Genomic DNA, 15,760 nt, shown 5'->3' with positions numbered 1-15,760 from the left:
GCGGCGGCGGGGCCGAGGCGCCGCGTCGGGCCCGGGCCCGGGGCGATGTCTGCCGGTGTAGAGCCCCGCTGGAAGGTCGCCATCCCTTCACCCCCCTCTTTTACCCCTCATGAGGGACACCCCGCCGGCCTTTAGCTCCTCAAGAAGGCCCTGGGATTAAAAAAAAAAAGATAACCAAACCAGGCCCTCCGTAAGCGAGCTCTTCACTGGGATAACCAGCCCCCTGAGGAAAAATTCATTTTTATGGGGGAAAAAGCGCTTTCTGCGGCCGGTAAGTCCCGGTGTGAGGTTGTCCCCGCCGTACCCACGGGCGATTTCGGCGTCTCGCCCACCTGAAGCGTTTATTCCCCGACTGTTGGGTTTTAAAGTGCTCCTTAAGTTTTATTTTGGGTCGTGATGCAGCGCCCGGGCTTCCAGCCCGTGTTTTGGGTCATCACGGGAAGTGGGTGCGTTTAATTGCTTCGATATTTAGATGGATAAACAGTGCCTGGTCGTATTTTTGGCCGTTGTGGAGTGTGGTTTATAAAAGTGAAATCCATAACAAGTGTTTTGGTTATTCAGGTGAAGTGTGGGCAGGCGAAAATTAAAAAAAAAAAAAACCAAAAAGGTCAAAATGCATGCTAGTTTATCCTAGAGTTTTGTCGCTGGAAAAACATCACCCAAAAGAGCATTTAAATGCAATAGAATAATTCTGCAGCACATAGTGGGGGCATCAGTGTTTGGGATTAAATGTTAAGATGCCTGTCTGAAAGTCATGCTTTTATAGGTGTGAAAATTGCTTTGCCCCTCTCAAAGTGCACAGCAAGTTTGGAATAGGTGACTTTGTCCAACAGGAGCTGAGCAGCCTTCCTTCGTGGAGCATCGCCAGGACCCACCATGGCTGTGAAACCCTTCTTTGTACGCCCGCTCTCTGTGGCCATCCATGCCTGTGTCGCAGCTGAGAGGAGCCAAGGCCCTCTGCAGCAGAGCCGGTGGGTGGTGGGGCCAAGGCATCCACCCTGTAGGCATCTCAGGGGCTTCTCACCCTGGACTCACTGCAGCCTGGGGGCCTACTGCCCAGTTTACGGCCATCCATCCCACCTTAAGGTGCACTGCGCAGTCTTGTTCTCCAGTTTCATGGGAGAGGAATCCACATAGTATTAATCTCTGGTATCACTTCCTGATGAGACAGAGGGCAGTAATTGGGGTAATTAGGAGATTTCCTTCTAAAGCAGGCGCATCAGAGCTAAAACACTAATGCAAATGTTGCTGTGTGTCCCAGCACTTGCGTGCTTTGTCATGCTGATTTGGGAGGAGAAGGAGGAGGGGGAAGTGTTAAGGAGAGATGGGATAGGACCCTTGTGTTCAGAGGGAACATGACAGAGTCAGTTTGGGATGGCTGAGTATTGTGCTGGTGCTCCAGAAAGGGGGGTGATACCTTTGTTCTCAGCAGAGAGATTTGTTCTCATCATTTAAATTCTAATCTTAAGGGATAACTGGCTTAAACCATATGGATACCATCAACTTCTCTGCTACATCTATTTATTTGGCTTTCTGTGACATCAGTTTGTAAATCTTTTTGTATGACCAGCTTAGTTGTGTAATCCCCTCACATGTTCTGGAACTTCCACGTGTCTGTCACTTCAGGATGTGTCAACTTTCTCCAGTGGGATTTCTGCCTATTTTGGGGGCAGCCGTGATTGTGACTGTGTTTTGAAGATGGAGCACAGTGCAGTGGACAGGCTATAAATAGCACTTGCCCTTTTTAGTGGAGTGTTTCTTTGATCCTGGAGGAAGAAGTAAATTGAGCGGCATTTTCAATTCTGCATAATAGTCATAATAGTCCTTCTTAAGAATTCCCTTTGGAGTCAGTCTGTGGTTTTTGTTTCTTGCCTAGACTTTTAAGGCAGGCTTTTCCCAGCAGTGCATGATACCCGGGGCATTTGGCTGCACGGGGGAGTGTTCTGTGACTTGGTTTCACAAGCTGGAGAAAGGAGTCCATGCAGGCAGCTCTCTGCTTCACGTAGGCAGGTCCCCGTAGCTGAGGCACCAGCTCATTCCTGCCCCTCTCCTCCTACACCCCGAAACACACCCATCCCTGCAGTGTAAATCACTCACAGGGGGAAATTACTCGATACCCTTTGCTTCTTGGATGCAGAAGAGTTAACTCATTTGTTTAGGAGTCTATAACCTGTGAGGTCCCTCCCAAGGCTGCTTTCTCAGCTGCATTTCAGGTTCCTTGGTTCATCTGTGGCATGGCTGATTTCCATCCTTGCAGCTCTTTAAATGAAATCCGAGATGATAAAGGACAAAGCTTGTAGTTGCTGCTTACCACAGACACACCTTTTATTTACAAGGTGAGCTTTGCAGTTGTTGTTTAAACTTCACGGATTGATTTTGAAGGCTTGGTGATCCTCACCTCCTGTTTGGTCTACTTTCTATAACTTGGAAAAAGTGCTATGTTAATCAGTCAACAATGCGAATGTTGTTCTTAAAAAACATTCAAGATGGGGGTCAAGATGCAGGTCTCTCTTCAGCCAGGGTTAAAATGTGGGGTTTTCTTCTGTGTTGGCATTCCTGGAGCCCAGAAGTGCAGTGGGCTCTTTGAAAGGAGCCTAGTGAGAGACCCTCACCTGGTTTTGTAAAGATTAGTGAGAGAAAAGTTCTATTCTAGAACACGTGTATGTAGCAGAAGCACTTTCAGACTTGTATTTGGCATGTAATGTGTTGAAAAGGAGCAATTTTCATACAGATCATGTTTTAAGTACCCACTTAATAAAAAAATTGCATATGCAAATGTCTTCGGGTGGGAAAAGGAAGTTTGTTATTAGTGTTGTGGGATGTTTAGCATGCCTATATTAAAGACCAAATGAGGGAACATCTGGGCTGCTAGGAGTGATAGGAGATGCTTGGTGATCTTTGGGCAGATCTGAATCTCTTAAACTGTGCTTTGGCCACAGGGCTGAGCCAGTCTAAGCCCTGGCTGCCACCCAAAGGGGGACACCCCTTCCCCATAGTCTCCCTCCCACATCTCACCAGGCTTCACGTGTTTGTCTTCTCTTTTGTACAGGCACTTGTGCTCATCTGATCTGTCAGCAAACCTATTCAGGGGCACAGACAGAAAAGTCTTTTTGTTTTGTAGGGTTTGTTTTCAGCTGGTTTAACTCCCTGAACCTTCATTCTGCACAGCTCCAGTAATGGAACAAGTGGAGAAAACCTCTCCCTTCCAGGTGCCACTGTAGGCTCAGCCTAGCTGGATTGCTGAGCAGCACTTAGGTCTCACGACTGGTTTGGTAGACCCAGAAACAAAAGCCGTGCACTTCTGCGACATTGTACCCGAGTGATAGAGCCTCCCTGAAAAGTGAGAAACCTTAATGGTGTGGGCCTGGTAACGTGAACTCAGCTGTATTGATTCTGGGGCCTGAATTAGCCTCTCTGTGCAGTGTGGAATTGTGCTGTATAAATGCAGGAGGTGGAGTCGGTGCCAGCACAGTGATTTCTGTGCATTTCTGCTGCATTTCACTCAGTAGATGTGCACTTTAGTATATGGAAAACCCCTCTGTTAGAGGAGATGTTGAAAGTCCTGCTCAGAGGAGGAGCCCAGGTGTTCCTAGAAAAGGAGACACCCTTCCTTGTTAAGCGTATGCTGAAGTGTTTCCTGAATGGAGCTGGTTTGGAAATAAATTGAGCTTTCTTCTGCAGACTCTGTTCCTGGTGTAAGGCGCGAGAGGGAGGTGGGCTGAGGCCTGGTGCTGCAGGAGTATTGCCTACTGTCTAGGTGGGTTTGTAAAAGCAGGTGATGTAGCATATTTCACTCTTGGAGTGATAGCATTGATACTGCAGGTGAAAGTCTTTCTGGAAAAGACCAGAATGAAGTGAAAAATACTTATTTTTCAAAGTGTCTAGCATGCTGGTTTTGATCATCTTTTGACCAAACTGTTTTCAGCCAGATTTCTGTTATCTAGTTTTTGGGAAACGTGTGAGATTATTACAGTATAGAATAAGCTGCTAAGCGCCTAGGCGGTGTTCATAGAGCTCAGTCCAATTATCTGACTCTTTGGCTGTTTCATCATTTCATTTGCAAGTTGTGGAGTCAGCCTCCTGGGTGAGCTCTACCTCCTGTACTAACACAAACCACTGACAACTGCACTTTTTAGTTTAAAAGTGTACTTAGGATGAAAAAGTAATTGGAAATAAGGGAAGCTTCAGCATTTGAGGCTTGGGCTTGTTTTGGCCTTTGGGACTCAGTCATTGCTGGTAGAGATAAAAGCAGTTGAAGTGTTTAGAACTGTTGGAGAATTTTAGGGACAATTTTCAGTTGGCATGTTCAGTCCCTTTTCCAAACACAGCTAATGGAGCTGTGAACATCCTGGTGGGAGAATAGTTGGGCTGCAAACACCTTAGTCGTGTCTGTGACAGTTCTGTTTGGTTTCTGAACTGTGTTCTTTGTGCAGTGGATATCAAAGCAACAATTGCTACTTTGTGAGAAGAACTGATTGGCAAAAGGTTCAAACTCTCCTCCTTTTCACTCAGGAGGAGGAAAACTGAGTACACCAAGTAGCGTGTCTGTTTGCACCCAGGAGAACAAACGGGTCAGAGCTTCAGAGAATTGCATCCTCCGTTAGCCAGAAGTTTGAGATGTGTTTGTCTTTCCTTGCTTGTTGAACAGAAATCCACAGCCATCCCACTGGTGTGGTCACTGTACCGTCTTAGGTACCAGGCTGGGCTCTGCCTGCCTATCTTAAGTGCCAAAGGTTTGCAGATCTTACTGAATTTTGCTCAGAACATTTGGTTTTTTAAAATAACTGTGAAAGTAGCATTATATCACTTACCTGCTTTTCAAGACTACCTTGCAAAAATGTTTCTGAAGTTTGCCATCTGGTATTGTCCACCTGTACTGGAAGGTCGGCAAAAATACAACCCACAACTTGTTTCCCTATGAAAATGTGAGCTTTTTCAAGGTATGTCAAAGAAGTGGTATACAGCCTCTGTAGTGCCACATGAGTCTAAAATAAAAGAATGTTTTCAAAACATCTGTCTCTCTGTGTTTCTGTCCATATTTTCTGAAAAGAACTAAATTTTTTTCTAGAATGCTTTATCTATCTAGTTTTTTTAAGAGAGCCTGCTTTTAGTAATGACAAACTAGAGTTCATTTTGACCCTGTTGTTACTTAACTTTCCTTCTTTGTCGCTAGTTTGTATTTCAGGGAATCCCCGTGTGTCTTCAGCACTGCAGCTCAGCAGAGAAGTACAGGAGACGAGTGTGGCCCAGAAGATCCCCGTGATGAGCCCAAGCATCCCCTTTCTGATTGTGCCTTAGAGCACAAAGCCATCAAATTGGAAGAACAAGTCCGGGATTTAACGGTGAGTATGCTGCTGGTGGATCATGATGGCTTCTGTTGGGTCCCCTTGACCGAACTGTTTTTCACCCCTATCATTTTCCGTAAGCCCTATAATGCGCACACAACACTGCTGTGCTGGGGCAGCCTTCAAAGCAGCTGTCCTAAAATTCTGATAGGGTGCACTGTGAAATTACAGTCTGCCTTCTCCAGAAACACCATCTGTCAGTAGTACTCAGGACATTGATAGTATGATCCTGGCAGGCAAAATGGCACGTTGGAGGTGGGTTGGTTGGTTCTTCTACAGCACTATATGGGGGAACGACAGTTGCATTGTCCTGATTAGTATCACATATTGTGTCTCACCGGATCCAGATTGAAGAGGGCTTTCCTTCTCAGACAGTGATAGTGGTGTGGTGGGAATGGTAGGGATCATGTTATAGGGACTTTGAAGAAAAGATGTGACTAAGGAGAAGATTAGGTACCACAGCACTGGGTGGGCAATTCTGGAGATAATCCCCCTGAGAGTACTGCTGCACCAGGTGATAAATCAGCTGGTTGCAGATCTGTGGCTGAGACCACCAGCTGGTCTGCTGGAGAAAAAAGTGTCTCGGGAGCAAGTCACGCAAAAAGCAGCAGCCTGACAATGCGGCGTTCAATTGAGCTGTGCCCTCAGTGCTTCTGGCCTTCACCTGGGTCTTCTGAGGGAGTTCCAGTTGTGCTGGTTGATCAGGAGGAGAGGGACTTGGATTTACATGTAATGAAAATGCAGGAGCCCGGCACAACCTTCTACCGTGAAACAGGCTCTTTTTAAATAATTTCTAAGGGATTGCCAGCTTGCCAGGAAATGGGTTTTACCTCTTTGTTTGATGGATCTCCCCTTGCTGCTGTGGTTACAGGAGCGATACCGGAAAGCTTTGGCAGATTCTGAGAATGTCCGGAGGAGAACGCAGAAGTTTGTGGAAGATGCCAAGCTCTTTGGTAAGAGGCAGAGTGAGGCAGAGCTGTGTTTGCTGCGGAGGCCTGCCTGCCTGAGCATAACATGCTGATGGACAGCTTTTCTCTCTCCCTGCCCTGCCCTCCTTCACTGTAAAGTCTGGCATGATGTTTGGCCTGGACTGTTGGTGTCTGGGTTTGCTCACTATTTTTCCTGTATGTCCAGCTGTCCTATCAGGTTTATCTCAGTGGCTGTTTTGTGATTTTTTTTTTATTTTAATTTTTTTAATAAAACAAGCCAGGTGCAATTGAGTGTAGTTCTGCTGACTTAGTTGGAATTAATAGGTTCTTCTGTATTTTGAGAACTGGCTCTGGCAAGGTATTTCATACCCTTAGCTGTGTCATCAGGCGGTGATCTCCCTTACTACATTAACAACTTCTTCACTTCTGCTCTGGTTTTCAGGAGGCAGATTCTGCCTGGGACAACGGTTGTCAGTTCCTATATGGGATGTTCTTTAAAACTGCTGTAGTTATTTTAGCATCAATGAAGTTGATTTGTAGTTTTGGCAACAGATGCAGGTGAAAGGGGAAGAAACTGCTGCTTAATTGTTGCACTCTGCCAGCACCGTCTCTGAAAATGAGAAACTGTTATTCTCCATAATTCATGAATCTCAGGAGGTTTTTTGTTAGTTTATTCCAGTAGCTTTGAAATTAGAGCTGCTGTATTTTTCTTACCAGTCTATCCAATGTGCTACAAAATGGATGTTGAGTTTTGGGATAATCAGCACCATTGTTTTTGATGTGGTTTGTTGGGTTTTTTTCCCCTAGGTTTTTGAATTTTAGATGCATTAAGCTTCAGATTTGAAGAAAAATGAGGTTCTGTATTAGAAGTTGCTCATAGAGTGAGGCACAGGCATCTGTAGAGCATTAAAACAGACTCTGGTGCAAGAGGAAATGGTGATCAGTCTGCTTCTGTCTGCTCCTTTGTTGCTTCTCCTTCACACTTCTTTGTTCTGTGGGCGTTTAAACATGTGTGTACAGGTATAGACAGCGCCAAAGGATTGTTTCTCTTTCTCTGTTTTCCTAATGTGCCTTTCCAGTAAGTTACAGCATCTGGATGACTGGGGGAGCATGATATTTCTGAAAGTTCTGCACAGTGTAATACACCACTTCTGGAAATGTATGTGATCTAAACTCGTTTTTCTAATGAAAAAAGACTACATGACTTTGTCATGACTGACCCAAGGACCATTTTTCTCCAGTCCTTTCACATTAGTTTTAACTTATGAATAAAATTGTGGGTGTACTTTTCAGCAGTCATGTATTATTTTTACTCTCCCCCCCACGGGGTTTGTTCCCCATGTGCACGGGCATTTGTGTGAGTTGCTTGGCAAAACATTTATGCCTGTGGGACTGTATGAGGGAATGGAACAGTGTCCTAATTGGCATGTCTTAGTTGCAAGAACTTTTTGGAGTGAAATGCTAATGCTCTGCTTTGTCAGGTATACTATATATATGTAGGTTGATGTGTATAGATGTACCTTTTCTGCATATACCTTGATTTGGGGAGTCTTTAGATTACTACCCGTGTAATGGAAAAGCTTTTGCTACAGGATACAGAAGACACTGTCTGCTCTCACTAAAGTAATGGTTCAAATCAATTAGCAGCTTTATATGTGCTCTCAAACTGCTGTGACTTTGTGCCCATCATTGGTACTGTAGTTCTATAAACTGCCCTTCATTTACTTCTTGCTTCTTTGTGCCTGCAGGGATCCAGAGTTTCTGCAGGGACCTTGTAGAGGTAGCAGATATCTTGGAGAAGACAGCTGAGAGTGCCGCAGAAGAAGCAGAGCCTAGTAATCCAAATCCAACCCTGAAGAAAATCTATGAAGGCCTCTCTCTCATAGAGGCCAAATTGCAAAGTGTGTTTGCCAAACACGGCCTTCAGAAGATGAACCCTGTTGGTGGCAAATATGATCCATATGACCATGAAATAGTGTGCCATGTACCAGCTGAGGGAATGCAGCCGGGCACGATAGCGCTGGTGACGCAGGATGGCTACAAACTCCATGGTCGCACTATCAGACACGCACTCGTCGGCGTGGCAGTAGAGTCACAGGAATGACATGGGCTTACCCATTGGCATCTGGGACTTTTACTGAGCTGAGGACCTCTCAGCACTCAGTCACAAGTGCAGCTGCATGTCTTTACTCTTATTTATTAAGCTAGGTTTGTATTGTATGTTGGCTTCTTTATAATGTGTGCAGTCATTTTTTGCCATTAATTCTAAGGTACTTGTATATTTAACGTTCCTTTTTGGAGTACGTGGAGTAGTACTAGGAGTCCTGCTATTTGTCAGAAATGTGGCACTGTAGCCCCTTTCTCCGTTGCTCATTTCTCCATTAAGACTTGTGTGGGGAAGCGGGGAGATTCGGGAGAGAAAGGGAAATTCTCTGAGAGCTAAGGGATCTTGTCTCCCGGTTCCATCTCCGAGACAGACTCCTGCAGTGGCCCTCAGGAAAGTAACTTCTCTGCCTCAGTTTCCATATCTGTATTAAGGGAATATAGTAATACTTACTGACCTACCTCACAGGAATGTGATGAGGCTTTTTCTTTGCAAAGCACTCAGAAGAAGACAAGCCCAAAGGGCTGAGTATTATTATCAGGATGGTTTTGTTGTCTTTCCTTGTCCCCGGACCCCTCAGGTGGGGATGAAGATGATGACTTGAAATGACATTTAGGGGCAGCTTTTTCTTCAGGAAAACAATCCTGAATTAATGATATCTCTGTCATTCTAGAGGTGAGTAGGGATGAGGTTTTCAAGAGAATTCCTATGTTAGGTCAGACTTTAACGCGTTAATATTTGTTCTCCAGGTCAAACTTCAGCTCACCTCCTTGTTCCTAAAGGTGAAACAGGGAGTAGTGGTTCTCGATGGAGACAGAAAACTGTTTTAAAATCTCTTTCTCCAACCAAAAAATATATTTTAGAGGAGAGTAATCTTTCTTCCCTGATGGGTATTTGTGCAGCTTTCAAGCATGATAAACTATATGTTCTTTGTTGCAGCTGCTGGCAAAATGGAGATGTGCCCTTAAGCAGGAAATCTGGACTGTTTTATTTTCTCAGCTCTCCAATAACGGTACTTGGATAATACGAACTTCCAGTTCACATTCAGATTCCACTTTTGTGTGGTCATAGTAAATATCAAACCTTTTGGGTTTTGACACAAGGAGAAAAATCTTTTCTACTAGAAGTCTCAAGTGCCCTTGAACTAATTTTAGCAGCGGTGACGAGAAAGCAAGAGAAGCAGAAGGCTGAGGGAAGTGAAAGCTGACCTCAAGCCGTCCTCTTAGTTGGAGGCATGTTGTTGTCTCAGCATGGCATATGTATTTCCCAGTGGTCCTTTTGCCTGGGAGTCCATTTATCTCAGCTGAAAGGATGCAGCCACCGAGTAAGATCAGGGTTTAACCCTTTACAGAGCAGCAGGCAGTATAATGACAGAAGAGTTACATAAACCAGCCTGTAGCCCGCACTACGCAAAACCAAGGCAGGAGTGGTTGTTTTCAGGTTGTTTCTTACAGATTCATTAATTCCTGCCTTTTTACTTACTGGTATTGGATCTGTCACCTGACAATTATTTGGTTTGGAAGAAAGCTTGTTCTCCTATTCCTTCACAGGCTTTGGTTGCTTTTGTGCTGGACTGTGAGATTACCACAGCCTTCAGTTAGCAACTATCAACAGGCTTTCATCTGGGGAGGCTGTGTGCAGCTAGTTGCTTCTCGTGCCAGAAAGTTAAGGCAGATGCACGTTTCTAATATGCTCCTTCCAGGCTGCTTTAGTGGCAGCTGTATGGGGGTGACTCGGTAGTGGATACTTTCTGAAGTGTGGTTCTCTGCCTCTGCACAGTTAGGTTTTGAGGCAGGTGCTTCAGATTTCAATCCTGAAACAGTGCTTCATGGCTTTGGACAAACCTCTTGTTCAGTGCTCTTGTTTTATCTTGTTGTTGGCAATTTCAGAGATACACAGGACTTCTGTTCATTGTTTTGCTGCTCTGCATGGTGGCTGGGTCACCGGGTTACGCTGGTACTAAGGCAAAGAACAGGTGAAATACGAAGCGTGGCGATGCAAGTCTTGCTGTTCTGCCTCAAGACTGTCTGCAGCCTGTTCTGGGGAAACGGTGTCTTCAGCTGGAAGGAGTGGTTGGATTCTCTGCTGCCTCCAGCCCCTGCTCTATCAGCTGAGTCTTTTTGCAATATGAGGGGAGAGCTGGTTATGGAAACTAACTTTGAATGTGAAGCTTTATTTATAAGGAGTTGAACAAAAGCAAAGGCATTTTACACAACAGGTAGTTTTCTGTCATAGAAGGGCTGCGGTTTACCTGAGCTGGATTTAAAAGTAGTGTGAGACCAGAAGTGGTGAGATCCACATCCTCTTTAAACTGACCCACAGAGCCATTGGACTGTGAAGGTGCACTACAGATCCGCTTTCGGATTATCTGCCAGGCCAGCCTGTCTCCGCAGCTACTATTCACCCATTTTTGCCTTAAAGAAATACCCTAAAATGCACTCCTGACCTTCTGTCTGTAATAAGAGGTTATCGGTTCAGCGTGTGTGTCTGGGATCCGCTTTCTCTGAGGCACCCTTGTGTGGCCAGAGCAGGAATCTGAGGGATCCAGTTCCTGTGCCGTCTTTCTTGCCCTCCCACAGGCCCTGTTTAATTTTGGGCAAGCTGTTTTCCCAGTTCATGCCCCAGTTTTTTTCAGTCTATGAAACTTCTACAGGATCTTATTGGGCTTTTATGATCATTACTGTAAGATGCACCCATTGCTTAGAGACACTTTTACAGAAGTTACCAAAGAGATAAATACTGTAGCTGTTGTTTGTCCTAGTTTCTGCTTCCTTTGAACGGTGAAGTGAAAATGAAATAACCAAACCTGGATTCCATCGCAGAATCCAGATCTCCCAGGCAAAATCAGATTCTCTTGCCTTTCAAGCACACTTAATGATCTCTTTTATCGTGGATGAGATTGCGTAAGGGTGGATTGAATTTTCTCCTTTGTAGGTTCTTGCTCCCTTGTCCGCCCTGTTTGTGTAAAGCTTGCACACTCAGCACGGTGGGGCAGAGGCCCTGCTGGTGCGGTTCTGTTGCACTCTGCAGAGTTACACCAGGGAGGAGCGTTTTCTCTCCAGCCACTTTATTCAATGACTGTTTAATAGAGCACAGGAGCTGGTTAGCGGGGACGGACTGGCAGAGGAGAGGAAGTGTCACGGACCTCTCGGTCGTTTCCACCCCGCTCGCCCAGCCGTGAACTGAAGAGCTGGAGCCGGGCAGGCAGACAACAGATCAGACGTGCGTGTGATGGTGGTGTGGGGACCTGCCTTCCTGCTCGGGGGGGAGCGGGCAGCCCCGCCGTGTGTGGGGGTTTGCCCTGGTCTGTGACCTTCCTGTACCCCGACAGCGGGATGGATTTGAGTTGAACTCCTGGAGGAGCCTCCAGCGGCGCTGTCTGATGAGCGTTTGAACTCTGACCAGGAGCGGTGCAGAATGTGAATGTCGCTTTGTGAACCTTAAATTCTCAGTGCTTCATCAGCAGAGCTTCTGTTGAAAGAGACAGCTGTGATAAATCAATAGCTATTAGCAGTCCTTTAATTTTTAAACAAATGTATTTAAGTTTTATATTGTGAATATTGTAGTATTTTTTTATTTTAAAACTTGAGATGTTTTGATATTACTTGTGAAGTCAAATGAACAAAGTGTCGCTAATCTCCAAAAATCTAAGTTCATTTAGTTGGTGAGAAACCTGTATATACTGTATTTTTTTTGTGTTTCTGTGCTCTTTGTTTACCCAAAGGTTCTGATTATATGAAAGACAAAGACTGAAGTGTGGGAGTGGTGCAAGTAATTGACAACGACATTTGAGTTAATGTTGGAAAGGGCTGATTTCCTTTAGATGTCCAGATACTGCCCAATTGCTAATAAAAAAAAAAAAGAATTGCAGTTGCTTTATTTCCTTTTTTCCTTCCCCCAAACTGCAGCTCACTCATGGCCCGTTTAATGGGGTGGGACTGCGGATTGAAAGGTTTCTGGCTGTTCCTGCCCTGGTTGTCCACAACAGGGCTGTAGTCCATGGCAGTGGAGAACTTTGTTGAAGATGCTAAGAGAAGAACAATCTTTTATGTGGACTCCAAGAAATGCACCCATGCACGTGTCATCTCCCCTCGTGCAGGTGAGTTGGGAGGGGTTTCTGCACTGATAAACTGCCCGGGGGTGTCACTCTGGTACTTCTGTGCCAGCTTTTCTCTCTGTTCCTACGAAGTCCACCATGGACCATGGTGTAGAGAAATGCTGTCTGCCAGCCTCTGGTGGTGGTTCGTTCTGCAGAGCTCTGCTCACAGTTGACAGACTTGATATTTGGTTTTATTTTTGCCGTGCTCTTCTCTCACAGCTCCACTTTGCTGCATGTTTCCCCTTTTGTGTGTGGTGGTGGCAGCAGGCGTTACCGTATGGCAGCTCAGTTCAGGCGGCTTAATATACGCTGTGTATCGACGTGGTGTCTGCAAGGGGTCATGATTTCAAGGATTTGGTGGAGAGAAGAAGAGGCTTTCTCTGCAGGGGTGTGACTGTAACAGATCTCGTTCTCCCTTCAGATGTCCTCTGCAAAAATAGCCAGGCCTGTGTTCCTGGTTTTGCCTTGGTCTCCTAAACACTTGGTGCTACATTGATGGGCTGTGACTTGTTTCCCTGAAGCTCCCAATGCCCCTGGGGAAAAAAAGAAAAAACTTTGCAGAAGACCCTTTACAAATGTCTTTATGGGGAGAGACCTATACTTTTGTGCTAAAGGTCTGCCAGCAAAGTCCCCTTGTGATTGCAGAGGCTGTGTCCCATTACAGGGGCTCTTCCTCACCCTGTCTAAAACGTGTGGGCATTGCTTGGTGTTCACCAACCTGCCTGGACCCGGCCGTGCTGCCTCATTTCTGGCTCGGCCGGTTTTTCTCTGCAGCAGCAGTGAGAGGTGGGAGTTTTCTAACCACAGCCACCTCCCTCTGCAGAGAAGCACTGGAGCTCGTGAGCGAGGGGAAGGAAGGGCATTTTTCTCATGGGAGGGTCCCGCAGGGCACCCACAAGCAGGGCATGGTCTGCCGTGGGAGGGGGGTGATGGATGGGGGGGTTCCTGCACTCCCGGGAGCCTTCCTGCCGCTGCAGCCAGATTTCTCCTCGCCCACAGCCCTGCCGAAATCGGGCCGGTTAAGTAGGAGCTTGTTAAAACCCGAGGCGTGCTGCAAAGATATTTGTGTGCCAGGTTTTTAGGCTGCTTTGGGAACGTCACCTCCCCGTCCCGGTGGGTTGATACTGCCCCTTGTAAGGACTCGAGTGGGCTGAGCCAGCAATGGCAGTTTTTTTGCCTGTGCCACCCCTCAAAAATGTTCACAGCTGAGTTTCTGGGTTGTGTGTGCAGCTCCCGGCTGGAGGGAGAAAGGAGGGGGCCTGTGCTTGTGTTGGGTTTCTCCTGAGACAAAGTTCCCATGACGGATTCCCAAACTCAGTTTTGTCCCTTGGTGCGGAGCCAGCGCTGGGCTCTGGGTCTGTAATTACCTGTCCTACCTGTTCTAGAGTTCTCGCTGGTTCTTCCCCATCCTTTGTAATCCCAGGCTCCCAGATGGGATCCCTGTGGCACAGGCTGTTTGCTGTTGGGCACCTTGAGTTGGCCGAGGGCAGAAAGTAGAAGCCAAAGCTTGAAATGCCTGATGCACCACCCCACTGCAGGATCCAGCCTGCTCCCCTCGGCCGGGCACCGAGCACCACGTGCTGTCACCCATGTGCAGACAGAGCACATGGAAAACGTGCTCCAGCAGCAGCTTGGCCCAAGTGCTGCCCTGGGGCACCGCGACGGAGAGAGGTGGTGCCAGGAGGGAGCTCCTGGCTTTGGGGCCCTTGGTTGGCCATGGGGCTGTTGGCGGGTGGGATGCTGCTGAGCACCCCGGTGGGTGTGAGGATGGAGAAGGGCACCGAGGGGCCGGGTCTCTTTAACATCTTTATCAACAATCTGCACGAGGGGATGGAGTGCACTCTCAGTAAGTTGCAGATGACACCAAGTTGGATGGGAGTGTCAACCTGCTGGAGGGTAGAAAAGCTTGCAGAGGGACCTGGACAGGCTGGATCAATGGGCTCAGACCAACGGGATGAGGTTCAACAAGGCCAAGTGTCGGGTCCTGCACTTCGGTCACACCAACCCCCTGCAGCGCTCCAGGCTGGGGGCAGAGTGGCTGGAGCCGCCTGGCAGAAAAGGACCTGGGGGTGTTGGTCGACAGTTAGCTGAACATGAGCCAGCAGTGTGCCCAGGTGGCCAAGGCCAACAGCATCCTGGCCAGTATCAAGAGCAGTGGGGTGAGTAGGACCCAAGAGGTGATCATTCCCCTGTACTGGGCACTGGTGAAGCCCAACCTCGAATGCTGTGTCCAGTTTTGGGCCCCTTACCACAAAAAAGCCATTGAGGTGCTGGAGCGGGTCCAGAGAAGGGCAATGGAGCTGGTGAGGGGTCTGGGGAGTAAGTCTTATGAGGAGAGGCTGAGGGAGCTGGGGTTGTTCAGTCTGGGGAAGAGGAGGCTGAGGGGAGACCTTATTGCTCTCTACAACTACCTGAAAGGAGGTTGGAGAGAGATGGGGGTCGGTCTCTTCTCCCAAGTCACAGGCGACAGGACTAGGAGGAATGGACAGGACTAGGAAATTGCCTCAAGTTGTGCCAGGGGAGGTTCGGGTTGGACATTAGGAAAAATTTCTTCATGGAAAGGGTTATCAGCCACTGGAATGGGCTGCCCAGGGAGGTGGTTGAGGCACCATCCCTGGAGATATTCAAAAGATGAATTGACATGGTGCTCGGGAATATGGTTTAGTGTTGGGGTGTGTGTTTTGTTTGGGGTTTTTTTGTTGTTTTTATTTTATTGTTGCTTCTCCCAAGTCACAGGCGACAGGACTAGGAGGAATGGACAGGACTAGGAAATTGCCTCAAGTTGTGCCAGGGGAGGTTCGGGTTGGACATTAGGAAAAATTTCTTCATGGAAAGGGTTATCAGCCACTGGAATGGGCTGCCCAGGGAGGTGGTTGAGGCACCATCCCTGGAGATATTCAAAAGATGAATTGACATGGTGCTCGGGAATATGGTTTAGTGTTGGGGTGTGTGTTTTGTTTGGGGTTTTTTTGTTGTTTTTATTTTATTGTTGGGGTTTTTTTTTAATGGTTGGACTAGATGATCTTAAAGCTCTCTCCCAACCCAGGCGATTCTGTGACCCCCGCTGGGGCTGTGCCGGGGGATGCTGTTGGTGTGGGTGGGCACGGTTTCGGGATGCCGGGGGGATCCCTGACTCTGTGCCGTTCCCCGGGGATGGCCGCCGGGGCCCCATCTGCTGCGTCCCCCGCCGGGCCAGGCTCCGCGGGGCCGAGCCCGCTCCCCTCCCGCTGCCGGCCCCGCTCCTCGCCGCCCCCCGACGCGCTGCCCCCGGGGCAGGCCCGCC

General features: G+C 47.4%; 2 protein-coding genes across 2 annotated transcripts in view; both read left to right on the top strand.

Annotated features, from left to right (window-relative positions):
• The window catches only part of GRPEL2 (GrpE-like 2, mitochondrial (E. coli)), a 12,935-nt gene extending 692 nt beyond the window's left edge, over nucleotides 1-12,243 (top strand). The window contains exons 2-4 of the mRNA XM_014948037.1: nucleotides 5,174-5,342; nucleotides 6,217-6,298; nucleotides 8,023-12,243. Coding sequence (XP_014803523.1) covers nucleotides 5,174-5,342; nucleotides 6,217-6,298; nucleotides 8,023-8,378 — 607 coding nt within the window. The 3' untranslated portion in view covers nucleotides 8,379-12,243. The remainder of the gene's footprint in view (nucleotides 1-5,173; nucleotides 5,343-6,216; nucleotides 6,299-8,022) is intronic.
• A 119-nt stretch (nucleotides 12,244-12,362) lies between these two features.
• The window catches only part of PCYOX1L (prenylcysteine oxidase 1 like), a 7,168-nt gene continuing 3,770 nt past the window's right edge, over nucleotides 12,363-15,760 (top strand). The window contains exon 1 of the mRNA XM_014947801.1: nucleotides 12,363-12,477. Within this exon, the coding sequence (XP_014803287.1) occupies nucleotides 12,378-12,477 (100 nt within the window). The 5' untranslated portion in view covers nucleotides 12,363-12,377. The remainder of the gene's footprint in view (nucleotides 12,478-15,760) is intronic.

The sequence above is a fragment of the Calidris pugnax genome, unplaced genomic scaffold, assembly GCF_001431845.1.
Source record: "Calidris pugnax isolate Ruff unplaced genomic scaffold, ASM143184v1 scaffold27, whole genome shotgun sequence".
In the NCBI taxonomy this organism is placed as follows: domain Eukaryota; kingdom Metazoa; phylum Chordata; class Aves; order Charadriiformes; family Scolopacidae; genus Calidris; species Calidris pugnax.
The sequence above is the reverse complement of the archived record's forward strand: the minus strand, read 5'-3'. Positions and strand labels throughout refer to the sequence as shown.